Genomic DNA, 19,675 nt, shown 5'->3' on the forward strand with positions numbered 1-19,675 from the left:
AAATACCATATTTTATGAATTTTAAGAAATATTTTTCAATTATTTGTTAAAATTAAGCTGCTAGTTCTTTGCAGTGTAAAACAAGGTTTGTTTAATTTCAAATTTTACTATACTATGTGTAGATTCTTCCCTTCATTCCTTTCTTCCTTCTTTTTCTTTTATCTTTCTTCCTTTTTCTTCTTTCTCTTTCTTTCTTTTCTTTCTCTCTTCCCTTTCTCCCCCCTCCTTCCATTGTTCTCCTCCTACATTTCCCTTTTGAATAGTGAAATAAAGAGACAAAGGAAGAGGGAATTAAACTTCCCGAATAACTCAAATAGAGTTGTCATGCACACATTTTATCTTCATATGGCAATTGACATTCCTGTAGTCAGTACTTTATAGCTTGGTAATACTTGTTAATGAATTAAAAAAAATAAAACAAAAGCTCAATCTATTACCTTTGCTGTCAGCCACATTTCTAAATTTTGTTCTAGGGCCAAAGAGTACTTTCTGGCCTCCAGATGTTAATGCTTAGGAATTTGATGATAGAAAACATGACTACTGATGGGAAAATAGCAATATGGGGATATATGGGTAAAGTCATGGTCTCTGAAGTCAGAAATGGAAGTTCAAATTTCCCAACTCTGCCCCTCTCTAGTTCTGAACCCTCGTTAGCTGCTCAGTCTTCACAAACTTGTTTCCTTGACTATATAATAAACAGAATTATGGCATCTTCCTGGGTTCTTAAGTAGGTTTAATGAGATAACCCATAAAAAGTTCCTGGCACCATCAAAGTCCACAAAAAATGCTAACCACCATTATTGTATGAATGATCTAAAACACTCGCCGTAGTTTTGCCATTCTGACAAATATTCCTACCAAATTGTTTCAAAGTGACTCAACATGGAAAACCAGCAGATCAGTCTCAAAGCAAATTGGGTCAATCAGAGCAGGAGGCTTACAGCCAACATCCAGTGTTATCTTGCCAGTTGCCCTTCCAGCATCATTAATGGCTATACACGTATAATCGCCAGCATCCAGATCCTGTGTTTCTTGAATCTTCAAAAGTCCCAGGAGAGGGTCAATAACAAGGAATGTTGAAGGCCTCAACTCAAGATCTCCTGTCAAAATGAAGGGAGAATATATAGTTTACTCAGTGAAGTGGTCGGAATAAGATTGCTCGCAGTTTCTTGTCAAGTGTCTTATACAACAGACACTTTCTATGGTCTGAACCTGGTCCTGTAATGACCTGCATACAAATATTTTATCTTTGTATCTGTATATGAACCTATAAAGATGAGCTCTTGAAATGGCAAGGTTAGCAGTTGGAGTGGTGGCCATGGGAAAAGAACGGTGTAGGAAGGTGAAGGTCAAAAATAGGTGTCTATCATCCCTGGACAGGATGCATATTTCACCACCCAAGAGATGCTTGAAAGTGGACAGGAATTCACTTGGATCAGAATGAGCAAGGTATTGGTTTGCTAAAATCTTTTTTAGTTGTGAGGAGTTTAAGCCGGCTAAAGAAGCTGGTGCGAAAAAGCATGTTAGAAAAGAAAGGATGGATGATAAACGCCCGACAACGACCAGAGAGGGTACTATTATATCAGCTCCCAGGCTACTTCATCTAAAAATCTGTATTGTTCATTATAATGATTGAAGTTGGACCAATGGGGGATTTGTGAGGAAGCAGGTGGGAAATACATGTGTGGGAAATGAACCACCTGTTACATTTGACCTCAACAGGAGGACAGAATGAAAAAACAAAGGCTATCTACATCTGAGTTACCTGTAAAGGTGGTGTGTCTCTATTGTACCATAAATCTCCTGAACGTCTTCTGAAAGGAGACAAAGCCCTCTATGAAGCTTATTTATGGCTCCTTCTTCCAGAGGATCTCCTCTCCAAACACTGAAACTAACCAGAATGGCTAGTATCCAATCAAAAGGACTAGAAATTCAGTGCCAGCCAGCATCCACAGAACATTTGTTCTATAAAATGGAGAATATCCTAAAATCTTCCAGGAGGTTTGAGAGCCTTTAGGTTTAGGGTTTTACAGCATTCCGCAGATATTAGGACGGAAAGGGTACTTTCCAAAATGTCACAGAGCAGTTGTGTTCCTTGAATCTGAGAGCCATAGGAACAACTTCCTTGGCTTCCAATAAACAAAGAACCCACAAGCAACTAATTCTCTGGAACATTAAAACAGCACCCACCAACAACTCAGGGCCACAAACAGGCAATTCTTTGTTTATGTAATTTTCTGGAGAGAAGAGATCAAAGCCAGTCTAAATTTAAAAGAAAAAGTGCATTAGCAACTGATTAGCAACTATCAGTGCCAAAAACAAAGTCCTTTTCCAGCATTGCACTATTTAAAACCTCCTATCATTTTTTCTAAGCTTGCTACTATGTGCTTCTGGAGAATGAGAGGAGCATCGAAATCTGGGTCTGGGAGCCGCTGAGAAAAGTTCATAAATAAAGGCAGATGATGTTGACATGAACTTTCCTCCCACCAAGGGAGGATGAAGCTTGACCTTGTTCTTCATCGTGCATTTGAGTGTTTGGAAAAAAAAGCCTTTCAATTTAGGAAATTCATGTTTTCCTTTATATTTCCTCTGTATGTTTCAGCAAATCACATTTGTTAAAGGATGACATGAAGACCTTTTGCTAGTTTTTTTTTTCAGAATAAAACTGTTTAAAGAATAGTAGGCATGAAACAAAGGGTAAATTGGTAAACACTAGTTCTTCCAAATGTGCAATGTGACCACATTTTGTTAGTCTCTCCTTTACTGTTACTGAGAAATGAGTTAATTATTGAGAAGAGAAAGACAGGTAGGAAATGGATAGGAAAAAGGGACCTACTCGTTTTAAGATTATGTGTGAGAAGGGCATTAGGCATAGTGAATGTATAAACTTTCCTGGTCAATCTACTATAAGACTTTCCACAAAGCAAGGTTTCCTTTCTGCTGTAGCTTAAATTCAGATCTGACCACTGTGGACATAAGGACCAATGAAATTATTCTAGCATTCTACCCTTTCTAAGCATAGATGATGATTACACAGTTATCAAAAATGTTTGACTCAAGACCCCTTAAATGCATTGTTAAAATTATCCAGAATCTCAGTGAATTTTTGTTCACATGGATTATATTTACTTGTATTCAGCATTTTAGAAATCAAAATAAAAAATTTAAAAAGCATGCCCAAATATATTTTATTCAAGTAATATTTTATTTGTTAAATATATTTTATAAAAAGTAGTTCCTCCAAATAAGAAAAAAAATCATAGGAAGAGTGGCATTGATTCACATTTCTGCAAATTACCATCATGTCTAAAGTGTAGCTTAATCGAAGATAGCTGAGAACACATACTTGCTGCTGCATTCTCTATACTGGTCATCAGACACCAGCTACCCCACTCACTTGCAAGACAACGAGAGTGCAAAGGATAAATATCCTCATAGTGTAATGATGAAAATGAGGTTAAACATGTGGAGCCCTTGAGAGAATTGTAAAAAATATCAAACCACATATAATGAGCCACTAGCCTAAACAAATAAATCAAATTTAATATTTCACCACAAATATCTAAAATGAAGATGTAAAACTGTAGAGCATATACTTAAGAATTTCTTTTCTTGGATAGTCTGAATGGAATATTGTTGGTTTTATTTTTCTTTAAATACTAATCCATTCCATCAGACTATCCAACCCTATGGTTTCTATAAGATAGGATTTTTCTGACCTTCCTCTCTGCCCCTGTGTGTTTTATCCCCCAAAAAGGTAGGACAGAAATGCCCACCTGGGCCCAGCCCTCTCATTTTGGAGCCTATCTGCATGAAGAAGGACCTGTCCTCTAGTTCTCTTGGTGGGCCTGACTCCACTTATGCAATAAATAGTTTGACTATGAATTGTTCTGATTTGGGGATTCAGAAGAGCAACTTATGTGGAATGGTTTGAATATGTTTCCCAATACTGTGTCTACATTCTATCTCTGTTGGTTCATAACGTCGACGGGAAATGAGAAGTTATTTACTACATCCACTGAAATTGAGAATCTATGACTGAGAGAAGACACTAATAGATGAATTCTAGAACCTTCCACCTGGTAGCTACATGGCTCTCTGTCTCCTCATTCTATTTTGTGGGACCAAGATGAGGCACAAATATTCCATTTGGGGAGAGAATAGACCAATTTCAAGTGCTTCTGCTAGCAGAAAACATTGCACTACAATATTTTTCCATGTTTATTATCATCATAACTATAAATTGTTGTCTGGATTTATAATTAATATCTGAATTTCAAAAATCATATTTGTTGTACAATTATTCAAAGACTTAACTATTTTAAATACTTAAGTATTTAAGTACTTAAATACTTAAGTATTTAAAATAAAGTATTTTAAAACAAAGATTAATTTTTTTTAATTAATATTTTAAATAAATTAGCTATGTCAATTGCAGTAAACTTGGTCAAGGAGCAAATCTGGAAATGCCTTCTTATCAGCAACAAAATGAGGACTAATTATCTTTAGACATATAAAACCATGAAAATAGCCTTATGTCCTAGCTTCCTTTCCTGCTTTTGATTTATATTATTTAAAAATATTTGTTTTCTGCATAAAGCTTTCCTTTTCACCTCATGTTGCCTAAGAGTTTGAACTTGAGGTGAATTCATAATTTTGTGATTATGACATTCATTGGTTGCTATGGGAACATCTATGATTTACTAAACAGAATCATAACAATATGGCTTTGTACTACTTAGCATTTTTCATCGGAAGATTAAAAAGTATTTTGCAAACAGCATCTCAATAATCCTAGCAACCTCCTTGCTAGAATGTTTGCAATTGCAGATCTTCTTTTCTTTTCTTTTTAAATTAGAAAAACTGAGACAGAAACAGAGGCAAGATTTTTACCCAGATATCTATTGTCCACATCTGAGCTTTGACCAAGATCCAAGTTTTACTCACAAAAGCCAAGTAGCATGTTACTGTTATTTTCTTATAGAATCACAGAGGTGTGATTTTTGTGCTACATAGAAAATTATACTCCATACAAGCATCTCTCATGTCTGAAGAAGCTGACCACTACATTCATTTCCCCTTTTCCTGTAAGCTTTACAATGTGTGTCTTGAATATATAAGAAGCATCCTTAAAGATCAAGAAAAGTGAACAAAACTCTGTGAAGCTATTTAAAATGTTAAGGGAATATTCTTGGACGGCTTTCTACAGGAAACAATCCTAAACTAACAAGGAGACTGTGCAGCTGGATTAGCATCGGCAAACTTTTCCTGCTTTGATTTTCACGGTCCTGTAATCCATACCAGATGTCAAATCCTGAAATTTGGAGTTCAGAATTTTTGAACTAGTGTCTCCATTGAGATCATAAACACATTTTAATGGGGCTGCTAAGTCACACAACAAAACATATTTTTAACAAATCTTTTTTTCCATTTTTTAGAAAAGAAAAACAAAGTGAATCCAATATGAATACAACTGTGGATATACCTTTGAACCACTTCACTTGGGGTGGAGGGACCCCAGAAGTTTTGCATTCCATAACTGTTGTATCCCCAAGAGCAACCAAGAGTTCACTCTGGACTACCATCAACTTTGGAGCCTCTGAAAGAAACACAAGTACACAACTAGTCATCATCAAGTACAAGGCCATGTGGATCTTACATCTTCTAAATGAATCAGTGGAAAAGTTACCAGTAGTTATGTGTGCATGGCTCTCTCAGTGTTTATAAACAGAAAGGAAGTCTTATAATGCTCATGCTTAGCTCTGTATATATGAAAAATCATTTAGCCCAAAAAAGGATATTAAACAAAAATAATGGCCAAAACACAAAATAATTATTTATAAAACAAAGTCCAAAATGTATAATTTTTTAAAAAACCTTATTAAAACGAGTGTAAGAGAAATAAAAAAGCTTAGTGATTTGAGTATGTATCATATGATATTAAAGGAACACACAGGGACACAAAACACAGTGTCACTGGGCACTGCTGGCTTATACCTGTAACCCTAGCCACTCAGGAGACTGAGATCTGAGGATTGCAGTTTGAAGCCGGCTCATGCTGAAAAGTCTGTTTTGTCTTCAATTAATTACAAAAAAAACCCCAAAAAACAAAAAGAGACAGCATCTGGACCCTGAGTCTATGCCTCGGTACCAACACACACACACACACACATACACACACACACACACACACACACACACACACAGAGTCCAAAGAGGGATGATAATGGCAGCAAGTTGTCTAGTGTAAGACTTGAAGATAATACCAATGTATATGGATTCAACAATGACATCTTTATTGATTTTAAGTATATTCATGACCAATTATCAGAGATATCTGGAGCCCAAGCCTAGCATTTCCATCTAAAAGAAGTAGAGTCTTTCAGATTTGTTCTACTTTTTCCTATAATGCTAAATATAGATGTTTTCTTTTTTGGGGGGGGGGGTCCCGTCGTGGTGCCTGAAATCTGGGCCTGGGCGCTGTCCCTCAGCTCTTCAGCTCAAGGCTAGCACTCTACCACTTGAACCACAGCGCCACTTCCGGCTTTTTTCTTTTTGCTTATGTGGTGCTGAGGAATCAAACCCAGGGCCTCAGGCATGCAAGGCAAGCACTCTACCACTGAGCCACCTTCCCAGCCCCAGATGTTTTCTTTTTAAAAAACAATTTTTATTGTTATTGTAGAGTTGATATACAAGAGACGTTACAGTTACATGCATCAGGTAATGAGTAATATAGATGTTTTCTGAAACAACACAGAATATGTTTCTTTGGGATCTCTCTAATGCAATTTTTCCTTAGCCTCGTTTGTTCCACTCCTGACGAGAGAACATTTTCCCTCAGTTTACCTAATTTTCAGTAATGTCATTTTAAACAAAGCTAAGAGTAAATGTCTCAAAGATCATGTCCTTGCTCTACATTTTCAGTGATCTCCTCTGCTTTCACAATACCATAGTTCAGTTTAAAACAAAAAAATCACATACTGGTGCAGGTTTCTTTTCACTATAACTTCCATTATATTTCCTGTCTTTTTCCAACACAAGACTTAGAGATAAAGTGGCCTTGGAACGCACAGCACACTTAGCACTCCTATCTCCCAGCCTTTGCCATGTTTCCTTCCGGAAATACCCTTTGTCACAACTCCTCAAATTCCACCCATTCTTTCAAACCTCACTTAAACCCTGTCTCCTTTGGGAAATCTCTGTAGATTCCCCAGTCAGGATTAATCTTCCCTTCTGCCAGCCTCACACTGTCTGCTTTGTTATATTTCTTTACATGTCCCCTCATGGCAGACAGCCTCTTGAAAAATAAGGGCTTGTTTCTATGCTGTCTCCAGCACGACATTTTTGCACACATGCTCCACATACTTTTATAGTGCATAAATGTGTTGAATATTCTGTCTTCCATGTGAATGAACCAAAGTTTGTTGCTACAAATACACAATTTGGTTTCAATCATACATTTCACATCCCTATTTGTCTGTTACCTTTCTACTTGGGATCTGTGGATACTTTTAATTCAACGATCTCTGATAAACCTCAGCCCATTTTCCCTTATAAAAATTGCCCAAGTGCAATCTCTTTTCTTTTCTTCTTTTCTCTTTCTTTTTCTTTCTTCCTTTCTCTTTTTTCTTTCTTTCTTTTTCTTTCTCTCTTTCTTTCTTATTTCCTTTTCTTTCTTCCTCTTCTCTTCTCTTCTCTTCACATGCTGGTACTAGCACTTGAACCCAGGGCTTTATCCTTTAGCTTTTTCACTCAAGACTGACACTCTACCATTTAAGCTACAGGTCCACATACTACATTGGAGATAGAAGTCTCATAGACTGTTCCTACCTGGCTGGCCTTAACCCACAATCCTCAGCTCTCAGCCTTCTGAGTAGCTAGGATTACAGACACGAGCCACCAGCTCCTGGATTTCAAGTGCATGTCTTAAAGTCACTCTTTTCCAGGCCCTCAGGCCCAATGCTCATGATACTTTGTTGTCTCCCTCACCTACACTTGCCTACTACAGTCTCTATTCACATCACTGTTGTTGTACACTTCTTCCCTCAGCACTTCCAGCTTTATTAACTACAATGGATGAAGTTAAATCAGTTTATTTATAATTACAATTTATGGGGCTGGGAAGGTAGTTCAGTGGTAGAGTGCTTGCCTTGCATGCATGAGGCCCTGGGTTCAATTCCTCAGCACCACATAAGCAAAAAGAAAAAACCCGGAAGTGGTGCTGTGGCTCAAGTGGTGGAGCGCTAGCACTGAGCTGAAGAGCTGAGGGATAGCACCCAGGCCCAGAGTTCAGGTCCCACGACTTGGACCCCCCACCCAAAACAAACAAAATAATTACAATTTATATGTATTACTTAACATTTACAAGCTGACACTGAGATTATGATGTTTTCATACTTTAAGATAAAGATCAAATTAAATAAATACTCTATGTGACAATGATGTCACAAAGTATATCTTCAAGGTAGGCACACACCTGAGCCACATCTCCATTTCTGGCTTTTTATTGGTTAATTGGCAATAAGAGTCTTAAGAGGCCTTTTGCCTAGGCTATCTATAAACTATGATCTTTAGATCTCAGCCTCTGAGTAGTTAGGATAACAGGCAGAACCCACAAGCACCAGGCTAGTGTTTTGAATATAAGTAGAAAATACGAAATGGAAGTTAAGGTAGATGATGTAGAACATAAAGAAGAGAAAAGCACAGAAGGAAACACTCTGTGGACAACTTGGACTTTTTCAAAATCTGGGAGCTCTTGAATTCTGTTGACTAATGAAACTATCCAGTCCTGAAGTTTTTAACTTAAATTAGTATTAATTTTAATCCATGTGTAACATGAATAATAAATTATAGTATTAGGAAAACTGTATTCCTAACATTAATTTTCAGAAAGACACTTTAAATTGCACGATACAAAATTCATCCCATTTGAATTTCCTATTAAAGGGATGATACTTGCCAATGTATCTGAGGATGGAAGTTTGTCTGTCAGTTCCAGCTGCATTACTTGCCAGGCAGCCATAGATCCCTGCATCCTTTGGAACTGCATTTTTGATAGCTAAAGTACCTTCTGAGGACATTCTGTACCTGTGTGCAAAACAAGAAGAAAATAATGCTGATATCACAATATCACAATAGTAATATCAAGATGTTAAGGAAAATGTGTTACAAATATACAGTGGAGAATTATCTAGCATTAAAGAAAATGAAAGTATAACATTTACAGGAAAATAGATGAAACTGAAGACCACCATGTGAAGTGAGAAAAGCCATGCTTAGAAAGATAATTCTCACAAGCTGTTATTCACATTCTCAATCTAGGCCCACATAATAATAATAATTACTACTATTATTATTACTATTATAATAAAGAGGGTTTTTAGGAAAGGAATCAGTGGGAGGAGGAAGGGGAACAAGACAGGTGAAAAGGAGTAAATATTATAGATTTTCATTACACACACACACACAAAGATATGCTTAATGAAGTCGACTAAAACTGTTTAAAAAGAAGAGACAGAAGAAAAGGAGACTATAAAAGAGTAATGTAGGTGGGTGAATGTGATCAATGATAATCTTTTGTATAATTTATGCTAATAAAAATTTTAAAAGATACTATAGCACCATTCTTTCTAACACTTTTCAAAATTTTAGAATTATAATCCTGGAACTGATTGAAGAAATGACTAGCATGATCATTTTTACAAGGAGAGATGTAATAATAATAACTATGATGATGACGATGATGATGATGATGATATAGATACCACATATCCAGACCTGGCTCCATGTCAGAAGACAGTCTAGGAACTTGCCATTTGTTAACATTTTGGCCTTCTTAACATGTCACTGAGTTAAACAATATTAGTATGGACATTGTACCGATAAGCAAGAAGCTTATATACCATGCAAAATCAGAGTCACCAGTGGAAATTTTGGAACTGCATGCAGGCAGTCTTATTCCTTGTGGTAAACTGCTACGGTAAAATGTCCTCAAAATAAAATGGTGAGACATGCAATGGCTGGCGTCACACAGCGAGTCTGTGATGAGTCTGGGAATAGAATCTGGCTCAGCTTGCTGGATCATACCTAAACTCTCCACTCTGTGCCAAACCCAGGATAATAGAAGCCTGATGGCTGGAAACTTGGTTGCTTATGCTCTACATGTTTATTAGTCTCTGCACATGAAAATAAAAAATACCCAGTAGAATAAAATGCTTCTTAATGTAATATGGCAAAGTGGAAGGAATCACTAAGGATGTCCTCACACCGTAATTAGAACTACTTTTGAGTTCTGTTTCTCTCCCTTCCCCCTCCTGCCCCTCTCATATTAAGGCCAGGAGAACTTTTCTAGAAGTTTATTATCCTAGTTTACTCAACTTAAAACCAAGTTCCATAGTACAACTCATATATTGTTTGTTTTCAGCCTATTTAAACTCTTCAAAGTCACCACTGATGTTAGAAACTATAAAACTAAGGTGTGCATCCAACTTTCTTTAATACTAAGGATTCAGTCATATTTGTTTGGCCCTGAAATGTCATCAACCTCCTTTCCACTCCATAAAAACAAAGAACATGATACAAACCCAGTACCTGTGTGAACCCACTAGAAACAGATCGTTCATGGTCCAGGCAATCTTTGGTTTGGGGTAGCCTGTGGCTGAACACATGATGGACACCTCAGATCCTCCTGTGAAAGACTGATTCTTGGGCATCACAGTGACTTTGGGTGGTTCTGAAAGTGGAAAGAGACTTATGTAGTGAAAGGTCCATTTATGTTGACACTAGAAGATTCGTCTACCAGCAGATTTGTAGGTTCTCAACCACCATGCATTCATTGCTCTCTTTGCAGATGGTCCTATTAGCATCTGGCCCTATCTGAGCAAAAAAAAAAAAGAAACCAAAAGTAATGAAGGCAAGAGTTGGAAACATGCACTGAAAATCAAGCAGGCTTGATGCTGATGGTGTAATTGTTTTTCTGTGTCTCCACCTGCTACCCAAAGCCTCAAGCTACCTCAATCTACCAATTGACTGGCAGTTTCTATCTGCTGAACTGAATCGTCCATATAAGCCCATTTCTAGGCAAAGTGTCCAAAGAAGACATTTGGTTGGTTTGAGACAATGAGTACAGTTTGGAGCAGTTATGCTGTCTGTGTTATTGATCTTTCTCTTTTGATCTATTAAATTGAGGTCAGAGACTAGTTCTTCATATCATCCTATAACCCATTACTGTCTGTAGAATGTAATATCTCTTCCACTGTGGGCAGTGGCCAGAATACACAAGATACTTAAAACTTGATGGAATGGAAGTGACTCTTAAACTGAAACTTAGCTTTGAATTGTAGTAACTGCCAGTCCCTCTCAAGATCCTACGCTAGTGATCATTTACTCTCACCCATAGAGACATCTGAAGTCAGGAATTTATTGTCAAAAAAAAACTTACAAAATTTTAGAGTAACTGAGATGGTAGCACACAGTTTTGGTTTTTGACTTTCTTCCTTTACTATACTGGCATTTGAGCTCAGGGTCTTGTGCTTGCTAGGGAGGTACTCTGTCACTTGAGTTGTACCCCAGTTCTATTTGTCTGGGCCAGTGTCTCTTTACGTATGTGGATGTGTGTGCTACTTCTGGGGCTTGAATTTAGGGCCTGGTTGCTGTGTCTTAGCTTTGTCATTCAATGCTAGTACCCTACCACTTGAGGCACAGCTCTAAGTTTGGCTTTTTGATTATTAATTGGAGATAGGTGTCTCACAGATTTTCCTGCCCAGGCTAGCTTTGAACTATGATCCTCAAATCACAGCCTCCTGAGTAGCTAGGATTACACGTGTGAGCCACTGGTACATGACTTGGACCAGTCTTTGTTCCTGATCCTTCTACTTGTGCGTCTTGCGTAACTGGGATTACAGATGGAACTATCATGCCCAGCTTTGTTGCTGAGAGGGTATGTCATTAACTTATTGTCTAGGAGGCTCTCAATGATGATCTTTCTAAACTCTGCCTCCCCAGTAGCTAGGATTAGGCATGAGCCACTGTGCCCAGCTATGGGAATAATTGGTCTACTCCATTTATCCATATTACATCCACATAACTAAGCACCAACAATCTTCAAAGCAAATGGCATCAAATGAATACTAAATAATTAATATAAATATCCACTTGATAAATAAAAATAAATCCATCCCTCCATTGGTTGAAACAGACTAATCCCAGGAATATTAGCAGAATTAAGTAAATTCATTGATACTCTCTTTTGTTTGTTTCCACAGTTATTACGTGCCTGTCTCTGTGCTTAAGAGATGCACTACAACAAAGAGATAATCTTATAAATGCATTAGAAACACATGCATGAAAGAAAAAAACATGCTTTGTATGTCCCTTCCCCACAGTATAACCCCTGCTTTCACTATATTTGATGTCAGTATAACTTGAGGAGGAGATGGGGAAAAACCAGTTGTTTAAAGATACAGGTGGACCTGTTGCAACAATGAGAAGTACAAGTTGTCATGTCCAAAACGAGCTTTACAACGTTGGTGCGGGGGGGGGGGGGAGGAGAAAGATTGGGATTGGGGGGAGGGAGGGGGGAGGCTGGGAAGGGATGTGAAGGGTAAACAAAAGGAGGAGGCTGCAATGTTTGGTAAGAAATGTACGCATTATCCTGCCCATGCAATTGTAACCCCTCTGTACAGTATCTTCACAAATAAAATAAAAAGAATTAAAAAAAAGAGATGCACTGATGAGGCAAACACATGCCATTTGCTCTCCATTGAAATGGCATTTTATTCTAAGTGAAATTGAGAAATTTAGTTAGCCACTGGATATGTTCACGCTGTTTCATTACTATAAGTTAGCGGGCAAAATTCTGACTTCCTTTCACTAAGAACACTTAGTCCAAGGACTTCCACAGAAGTTCTCATGCTAACGGTAGCAGCTACACAACGGAAGAACTCTAATTAGTGCCTAATTGCTGAAGCTTACAATCACCCTTTCCATTTTTGTTTAGGAAAACAGTGCATTTTTCAACTCATGATCTAGTCTTTGAAGTGAAGGTTTGAAGAGTCTTTCCGGTCTAGGGACTTAGTTGATAACCTCATTATTCCACAAATTTTTTCTTCTTTTTTTTTCCTCTCCCTAGGACTAGAGAAATGGATCAGGTCAAGTGACCAGTAAGTTCACATCTCAACTCCATCTGGACTCTATCAAGTCTGAGAAGCTGAGGGCTGTAGGGAACTTCCAGACAATCTTCTGGGGGTGAGAGGAAGAAAACCCCACAATGCTTTCTCCTTGGAATTTATCAAATGCTCACATGTATTCAGTCCCACCTCTCTCAAATAAAATGTTCTTTAGGTCTAGCTCACATTGCCAGGGGATTGCTATAAGGATCCAGGAAGCTCTAGGGATTTCTGCCTAAACCCCGTGCCTTCCAATGGAGTCTGCCAGAATAGGCTTGGCTTCTCTCCCAGCAAGAATCCCACTGGTAGACTCTGTAGTTCAGATATCAAAGTGAAAATAAATGTCAGCTACCCAAAGCAGGATGCAGAGAGCTCAAAGGTTACTGAACAAATAAAGCCTGGATATAGGGTGCTGCTCAGGGTCATGAAGTAAGTCTGAGTCCGGCACACAGATGGAATGACTTCATCCTGCAGAAGGTGAGATATTGACCACTGACTCCCAAAGACTGTTCCTGCTGATGATAAGAAAACCAGAAAGGACACAGACAGACAAACAAAACTCAACTGCCACCAAACAATTGTACAAAGATGGTCAAAATAAGCAGACTTTACTTACATGGGTTAATAAGGATGCAATAGTACCTATTAGGATTGTTTCCATGGCTCGTTTTTTTTTTTAATTCATGTGGGTGGGGAGGAACTCTCTGGTGTAATAAAGTAGCCTAAATGGAGCAATAATTTGACAGTGCAGGATCATTATTTTAACTCCATTGGTGAACTGCACTCATTTGTCCATGGACAAATCAAGTCTATATCTCCTAATATACAGCATCAAAATAGAGTAGTGACATTGGATTTAGAATTCCAAAGTCCAGTTTTAGATCTTGGGAAAAATAATCTTCACTTGAGGTTTTCAATCTTACTGCAAAAACCTCACCAGCATCACCATTATCATCATCAAGGGCACCATCAACGTCAGCATCATCATCCTCCATTATAATTTGCTTTCAATTAGCTAAAACAACCTAAGAGTGCCATTCACCAAGAGTCAGTGGCTCAAGGCTCTAATGCTAGATACTCAGAAGGCTGAGATCTGAGGATGGAGATTTGAAGGCAACCCCGGCAGCAAAGTCTATGAGATAACTTCCAAAAAGCCAAAAAGTGGAACTATGGATCCAGTGGTAAGAGCATTAGCCCTGAGTAAATTAAGAGCTCAGGGGCAGGACCTAGGCCCCAGGACTTGTGCATAAAAAAGAGTGCCACTCTTGAGCCAACAAGGCACTGAGACTTGTAATAAATGCAGAATACATTTTAATAATTTTGCCAACAATTGTAAATAATTAAACATAGGCATATGTGGTACTGAGAGTTAAAAAATAAATACTTTTAAGATGAGCATTTTCCTACACTATTAGTAGTGGCCCTAGAGCCAGCCACCATCCTGCCTATAAAGATTAGGGAAGAGAGGCCAGAGCCTCTCCTGCAAATGCCAAGGGTGTCTGCACTGGAAGGTATATTTACTAGGAGCTGGACTGATTTGTTCACTTTGAATCCCTGGTAGGAAATTCTCAAAGATAGAACCTAATGACTTTCTTAGCAGGGGGGTTTAATCAGCACTGACAAAGTACTCAGATAATGCTATGCTATTAACCTTGAGGCCACTGTTTGCAATATTTTCTACCACAGGAAACTTTCAGTACTTGAGATCAATTTCTCTGTGTTTTCATTCCTTCAAACATTTACTGACAATCTATTGTGTTGCACACACTTTGTGTTCCCAAAGATTTCAGAGTATACTACCTGGAAAAGTATATTATGTAAAGTTAATGATTATAATTGTTTCTAGTAGTCAATGCACTGAAATAAAAAGAAAAGCTAAATTTCTTTAATGTACATCCTAGGTAAGGTACCTAACTCTAAATCTCTTCTTCAAATTAACAACAACAACATCTAAGGCTCAAAAAGATTTAATAACCCCAAAAAATAAGTACCAGAAAATGGGTACTTTAAAGATGAAGGTTGGACCAAGGGACAGACAAATGAAGAGGGGAAGGAGTGAGGATACAGTCAAGTACATGCCATAAAATCAAGAAAAATAAGGGGTGGATTGAAGGAGGGTGAAAATACTGCAGGTGTCACACACACCAAGATGCTTGTATACATAAACTACTTTGTTAATTGACAAAAAATTTAATCGATATCTTGGAAAATTATGAAAAGTGAGGAAAGGGGGAGTCTAGAGGGTTGAATGAGAATGTTAAAAGGGGTAACATTTAAATTAATAGATAAGAAGTAAAACTCTCCCTCTTTGCAGATGACATGATTTTGTGTTTAAAGAATCCTATGAAAAAAATTATGTTAAGTGAAGTAAGTCAGGCCCAAAGAAACATAGGTCCCATGGTTTCCCTTATTTGCAATATCTAGTATATGTCTGAGACAAGCAGAAAAGGTCAGATAAGTTGATGTTAGGGAAATGAACCCTAAGATATGTATTCAAATGTTTTTTGTCTTTCATGCGATTGTTTCTAACACATTTATAAGATGATTTCTTTGTTGCTTTGTATGTCCCTCCCCCACAGTATAACCCCTGTTTTCACTGTATTTGATGTTGGTATAATTTGTGGAGGGGAAGAAAAAAAAACATTGTTTAAATAGGTATACAGGTGGACCCATTGCAACAATGAGATGTACAAGTCGTTATGTTGAAAACAAACTTTACAACTTTGGTGGGGGGGGAGGATTGGGTGGGGAAAGTGGGGGGAGGATGGGAAGGGATGGGAAGGGGCAACAAAGGAGGAGGCTACAATGCTTGATAAGAAATGTACTCATTATCTTGCCCATGTAATTATAACCCCTCTGTACAGTATTTTCACACACACACACACACACACACACACACACACACACAATACCATGGCCTCCGCTCCCAAATTACTCAAGGTGATTCAAAACTTTGGCAAAGTAGCAGGGTACAAAATTAACCCTCAAAAGATCAATGGCTTTTCTGTATGCCAACAATGAGAAAAGTGTGGCTGAAATTAGGAAAGCAACTCCATTCTTAATAGCTGCACAAAAAATAAAATAACTAGAAATTAACTTAACCAAAGAAGTAAAGGACCTCTATGATGAAAACTTTAAAAACCTGAAAAAGGAAATCAAAACAGAACTTAGAAAGTGGCAAAACCTCCCATGCTCCTAGATTGGAAATATCAACATCGTGAAAATGGCACTACTTCTCAGGGCTATCTCCAAATTCAATGTGATACCTGCCAATATTCCAACCTCATTCTTCAAGGAAATAGTAGAGGCAATCCAAAAATTCATATGGAACAATAAAAGACCCTGAATACCAAAAATGATCCTTAACAGAAAGAACAGTGCTGGATGAATATCAATACCAAATTTCAAACTCTACTACAAAGCCATACTAATCAAAACAGCTTGGTACTGGCACAGGAACAGACTCCAGGACCAATGGAATAGAATTGAAAACTCAGAAATGAACCTACAAACCTATAGCCATCTAATCTTCGATAAGGGAGCTAAAACAATAGAATGGAAGAAAGACAGCCTCTTCAGTAAATGGTGCTGGCAAAATTGGTTAGCTACTTGTAGAAAACTAAAGCTAGATCCTTATATATCACCCTGCACCAGAATCAACTCCAAATGGATCAAAGACGTCAGAGTCAAAGCAGACACATTACAGGATGAAATAGAAGAAACCTGGATCTCCTTGGCACAGGCCGAATTTTCTTCATAGAGACCCAGAAACACAACAAATCAAAGAAAGGTGGGGCAAATGGGATTGCATGAAATTGCAGAGCTTCTGCATGACAAAGGACATAGCTAGCAAGATCAATAGAAAGCCCACGGATTGGGAGAAGATCTTCACTAGCCATACAACAGACAAGGGTCTCATATCTAAAATATACCTGGAACTCAAAAAATTAAATCCCCCAACAACAAATATTCAAAGAAACAACTGCCCAATAAATAAGTGGGCGAAAGACTTAAAGAGAAACTTCTCTGAAGAAGAAAGAAGGATGGCCAATAGACACATGAAGAAATGTTCAACATCCCTAGCCATAAAAGAAATGCAAATCAAAACAACATTGAGATACCACCTCACTCCAATTAGAATGGCTATAATCAAGAATTCTAATAACAACAGATGCTGGAGGGGATGTGGACAGAAGGGAACCTTACTGCATTGTTGGTGGGAGTGTAAACTTGTTCAACCACTTTGGAAAGCAGTATGGAGTTTCCTCAAAAGACTCCACATAGAGCTCCCCTATGACCCAGCAATCCCACTTCTAGGCATTTACCCAAATGATCACAAACAAGACCCTACTAAAGCTACCAGCACGACTATGTTTATTGCAGCATTATTTACTATAGCTAAGATCTGGAACCAACCCAGATGCCCCTCAGTAGATGAATGGATCAAGAAAATGTGGTATATATACACAATGGAATTCTATGCCTCCATCAGAAAGAATGACATTGCCACATTTGTTAGGAAATGGAAAGACTTGGAAAAAATTATATTAAGTGAAGTAAGCCAGGCGCAAAGAAACATAGGTTCCAAGGTTTCCTTCATTTGCAATAACTAGTATATGTCTGAGTCAAGCAGAAAAGATCAGATAAGTTGATGTTAAGCGAAATGAACCCCAAGATAAGTATTCAAATGTTTTTTGTTTTGTTTCCTTTCATGCAATTGTTTCTAACACATTTATAAGATTATTTCTTTGTTGCTTTGTATGTCCCTCCCCCACCGTATAACCCCTGCTTTCACTGTCTTTGATGTTGGTATAATTTGTGGAGGGGAAGGGAAAAAACAAATCGTTTAACTAGGGATACAGGTGTACCCGTTGCAACAATGAGATGTACAAGTCATTATTTAGAAAAATGAACTTTACAACTTTGGTGGGGGGGAGGATCGGGTGGGGGGGAGTATGGGAAGGGATAGAAAGGGGAAACAAAGAGGAAGCAACAATGCTTGATAAGAAATGTACTCGTTATCTTGCCCATGTAATTGTAACCCCTCCGTAGGGTATTCTCACAATAAAAAAAGAAATTAATAAATAAGTAAAAAGAGGTGACTTTTTCAAGATGCACAGCTTCACTGAATGTGAATCCTTGTACAACTACTTAAGGATAATACACTTATTATTACAAAGATTAAACAAATTATCAAAGTATAGGACTTGCTGGTTGCAAGGTATCTGTCTATACTTAAACATAGATAATGACTCTACTCCCTCCCAGGGCTATCTTCTTAGGAAAAACCCTGGCACTAGGTAGGTACTATATAAATTTTTCTCTATTTATTAACCTTTTATTATTTGAAAAGGAAAACAAAAAATAAGCAACAAGATACATCTGTGCATGTTCACTATCTAGGAATTTATAAATGTAACAAAATCTCACATCTCATAGTTGCATATTCTTCTTAGACAACTACTTATAATACTTATTGTGCTTTAATTCTAAAATTGATGGTGGTTTTGGATACTTAAATTGTAGTCAAAATTTTAATAAAAAATAAATCATTTTTTCTTTTACTGTTAGGAAAAAATCATGCTCTTACATATGTCACCTGACAGATGTTTAAAAAGTTATGATGACATAATGAGCATGTGGTTATCATAAAATAAAATTTACACTTAGTGAAGTAATTCTGGCCATTAGAGAATGACTTCATCAATCATCTTGAGAAATGTTTTCTTTCTTGTTGCGATTTTTTCTCCTTAATGACACAGGCTAATTAATGACAGATCTCCACCCTTTCCTGGTACTCTAGAAAACAATGAATCCATCAAATGTTCCTACAGAAATAATGAAAGAGCACCAAGGCACCTCTGACCTTTTCGTTTCCATGTGGCACCATAGAATTAAAGAGATGTGTTTGGTTATCCAATATACTCAGGATCAACCAAGACTCCTGTGTTTTTTATCCTTAAAGAATCCTCCTAACTTAAGAGCAACAAGATTCAATAGCTAGTACCAGGAAGAGCAAGAAACAGTTGGTTTAAAATCAAATTTTAAACTCATTATACATTTTTCCCATCTAATTCTATCCGATAGCGCTGACCAACACCAATATTTGGAAATGTAGCTACTACTGAATCACCTTAAAATGGAAGCTAAAAAATAAAACAAACAAAATAAAAACCATTGAGGATGGTGGATCACACCTATAATCCTAGCTACTCAGGAAACAGAAATCTGAGGCTCACATTTTGAAGCCAGCACAGGTAGAAAAGTTAATGAGACTCTTATTTCCAATTAATTACCAAAAAGCCAGAAGTGGAGCTTTGACTCAAGTGGCAGAGCACCAGCCTTAAGCAAAAAGGGGGATGGTAACGGGGCAAGGAAACTCTGCCCCTAAGTCCTGATACTAACCCCCCCCCAAAATAAAGCATGTAACTTGCACAAGGCCAAGAAAAAAATATTACTGAGCATGATTTATAGCAGGCAACTGTGTTTGCTCACTTAACTTTTCCTTA

General features: G+C 37.6%; 1 protein-coding gene across 1 annotated transcript in view; it reads right to left on the reverse strand.

The window, feature by feature from the left end:
* Positions 1–19,675, reverse strand: part of Hmcn1 (hemicentin 1) — a 450,607-nt gene that overhangs the window by 228,401 nt on the left and 202,531 nt on the right. The window contains exons 12-15 of the mRNA XM_013021737.1: positions 10,591–10,732; positions 8,960–9,087; positions 5,486–5,599; positions 942–1,100 (exon numbers count right to left, since the gene is read on the reverse strand). Coding sequence (XP_012877191.1) covers positions 942–1,100; positions 5,486–5,599; positions 8,960–9,087; positions 10,591–10,732 — 543 coding nt within the window. The remainder of the gene's footprint in view (positions 1–941; positions 1,101–5,485; positions 5,600–8,959; positions 9,088–10,590; positions 10,733–19,675) is intronic.

Source organism: Dipodomys ordii, unplaced genomic scaffold (assembly GCF_000151885.1).
Source record: "Dipodomys ordii isolate 6190 unplaced genomic scaffold, Dord_2.0 Scaffold57, whole genome shotgun sequence".
Taxonomy (NCBI): domain Eukaryota; kingdom Metazoa; phylum Chordata; class Mammalia; order Rodentia; family Heteromyidae; genus Dipodomys; species Dipodomys ordii.